This window comes from Diabrotica undecimpunctata, chromosome 7 (genome assembly GCF_040954645.1).
Source record: "Diabrotica undecimpunctata isolate CICGRU chromosome 7, icDiaUnde3, whole genome shotgun sequence".
Classification (NCBI taxonomy): domain Eukaryota; kingdom Metazoa; phylum Arthropoda; class Insecta; order Coleoptera; family Chrysomelidae; genus Diabrotica; species Diabrotica undecimpunctata.
This window is the reverse complement of record NC_092809.1, coordinates 74,782,407-74,785,243: the sequence shown is the minus strand read 5'-3', so window position 1 is coordinate 74,785,243 and position 2,837 is coordinate 74,782,407. Positions and strand designations below refer to the sequence as shown.

The 2,837-nt window shown below is 34.2% G+C and overlaps 1 protein-coding gene across 1 annotated transcript; it reads left to right on the top strand.

Annotated features, from left to right (window-relative positions):
• The first annotated feature begins 2,282 nt into the window (after window positions 1–2,282).
• On the top strand, window positions 2,283–2,588 carry LOC140446461 (uncharacterized). Its single transcript, XM_072539014.1, has one exon. It carries the CDS (start codon window positions 2,283–2,285, stop codon window positions 2,586–2,588), a length of 306 nt encoding a protein of 101 aa, XP_072395115.1.
• Window positions 2,589–2,837: the final 249 nt, after the last annotated feature.

Sequence of the window (2,837 nt, the reverse complement as noted above, 5' to 3'; positions counted from 1 at the left end):
TAAAAATCACGGTCACTGATCACGGCGTGATTTAAAAATCATTACATTCACCATCACTATTTTGAATACGTCAAGTACGTGTACTTAAAAGTACCCTTTTTGTAATAAATTATGTTCGATGTTATAGTATTTAATTTCAAATCACACTTGCACGGTTTTTCCTTAATTTAGTCCAGTTGAGAGCGATTTGACGTAATCACTTCTAGAATTCTATTTTTTTTTAAATACCCCTTTTTTTAATTAGTTTTGTTCAGAGTTTACAAAAACAAATAGTACCACTTTTTTTGGATCACTCCGTTTTTAATCTCCGAGCAATATGCATTTAGACGTGTATATATGTAGTTCAGTTATGATCGGGAAACTCAAATTTTTTGTGGTTAGTTGAAAGTTGATCATTCTCCGTTTTTAATTAATTGAAATATTAAGAGATCCTTTTTTTTTCGTATATTTATAGAGTCCGACTGGAAATTCACCTTTTGCTGCTACTTACTCCCAGACCTTTTTTTCACTATCTAATTTATGCCGAAAGAGCAATACATTTCCGATCTTCATCTGGTTATTTTCCGACGAAGTATGAAGGAATTTTTGAGAGCATCAACTTTCGGGCCTTTTAAATATTACCGAAATTCACCTGTTTTGGTGGTATCAGATGTTGTCTTCAGAGGCATTGAACTTTTAATGTGAGTTTTTATGAGTAATTATTTTATTTTATTTTGACTTATAACATATGACTTTAACCTTAACTACCCGCGCTGGTGTATAAAATACACCATTTCTACTAAAACAACGATAAAATCCAAATTCCGTATACCCCAATTTTTTACACTCTATGTAACCTTGGAACGATGTGTTTTTTACGTGCACACGCAGTTGCATGTCGATAGCTGTAGAGTTTGATGATTTATTTATCACTTTCTTCATGCAATACAGTTTGGTGAATAAAATACACCGCGCTGGTAGCAATGTAAGTATAATTATTTGTTCAGTAAATTGGTGTTTTTTTTTTGTTTTTTGGACATTTTCATTATTTTATTTATTTTTATTATATTTATATTTTATTTTTAGGGACAAAGTAAAAAATCAGAAACCCCAACAAATTAACTCAGATGGAATTAGAGGAGCTGGCTCAAGTTATTTGCAATTCCGATTCGGAAAAAGAATTACCAAACGACGATGCTGATACTTCTTCTGAAGAGTACGTAGAGGAGACTGAACATGACTCAGAATCAGAAATCGAAAGTAACGACTCCCATGACGATTTAGAACATGTTGAATCTAGCAGTTACTTTATTGCCAAAGATAAACTAACTAGATGGAATAAAAATCCACTCAAGAGCAAATTTAGTAAAGTCAGCGCTAAAAATCTTGTAAAAATCTTTCCTGTCGTGAAACAAAAAGCAAGGGATATTCAAAACGAAGTAGATGCTTTTATGAGAATATTCACAGATGAAATGATAGAGTACATTATTAAATGCACGAATCGATACATTACGAATGTTAAACCACAGTTTATGAGAGAACGTGATGCAAAAGACGTAACAAAAGTAGAAATGCAGGCATTTATAGGTTTGCTTTTGTTATCTAGATACAAGAAGCAAAATTATACCCACTTTTTGGAACTCTGGACAACAGATGGCACCGGCTCTGAAATTTTTGTATGAGCAAAAACGGGTTCTTATTTTTACTCGCAGTGATTCGATTCGATGATAAAAGTACCAGAAATGAAAGAAAAAAGGTAGATAAGTTAGCTGCAATAAGATGGATCATAGATACATTCGTAACGAATTGCAAAGACAATTACACTCTGGGTGAATTTTTAACAATTGATGAAATGTTGATACTTTTCCGAGGGCGTTGTAGTTTTCTTTAATATCTTCCCAACAAACCCGCGAAGTATGGACTGAAACTTTTTATATCGTGTGATGCAAAAACATTTTATGTGTCAAACTTTGAAGCTTATTGTGGTAAGCAGCCCGAAGACCCCTACAGCATGCCAAATACACCTAGTGCAATTGTGCACCGTTTGTTGAACGAAATAAAAGGTACTTATCGGAACTTGACATGTGATAACTGGTATTCAAGTTATCCGCTAGCGAAGGAATAATTGGAAGAGAAAACTACCATGATTAGGACCATGAAAAAAAATATAAACGGGAAATACCGCAAGAGTTTTACCTCATAAAAATAGACCTGTTAAATCTTCGTTATTTGGATTCCAAAAAAATGTAACATTGATTTCCCATATACCGAAAACAAATAGAGCGGTTGTATTGATCTCAGCGATGCACGAGGATGGATATATAGATCCAGTGTCGAGTAAACCTGAAATCATCTTACAATATAACGCAACCAAAGGTGGAGTTGATACTGTTGATAAAATGTGTAGCACATACTTAGTATCAAGAAGAATAAGACGATGGCCATTGTCTATATTTTTCCAACTCATGAACATCGCGGGAATCAATGGACAACTTCTCTATAATGCAACTCATGTCAATGCAGCTTATAAGCATAGACGGGAATTTTTGAAAGTGCTTTCCTTAGGTTTGATGAAGCCATACCTCTCTGAACGCGCCAGTATTCAATAACTGCCAAGTGATATAAAAGGTTTTCTGGCGAAATATAAAAAACCAACACAAGACAATGAGGAACCACCTTCAAAGATCATTTGCGTTTCATTTGCGGTAGGAAAAACAATCGAGTCACAACAATTATCTGCGGAAGTTGCAATAAGTCAGTTTGCAAACAACATATGACAACAGTTGTTACATGCGATTGTTGCAAAATGGAGAAGCAAGGAGTGAATAATACAAACTAACAGTGACACATGTGACGTT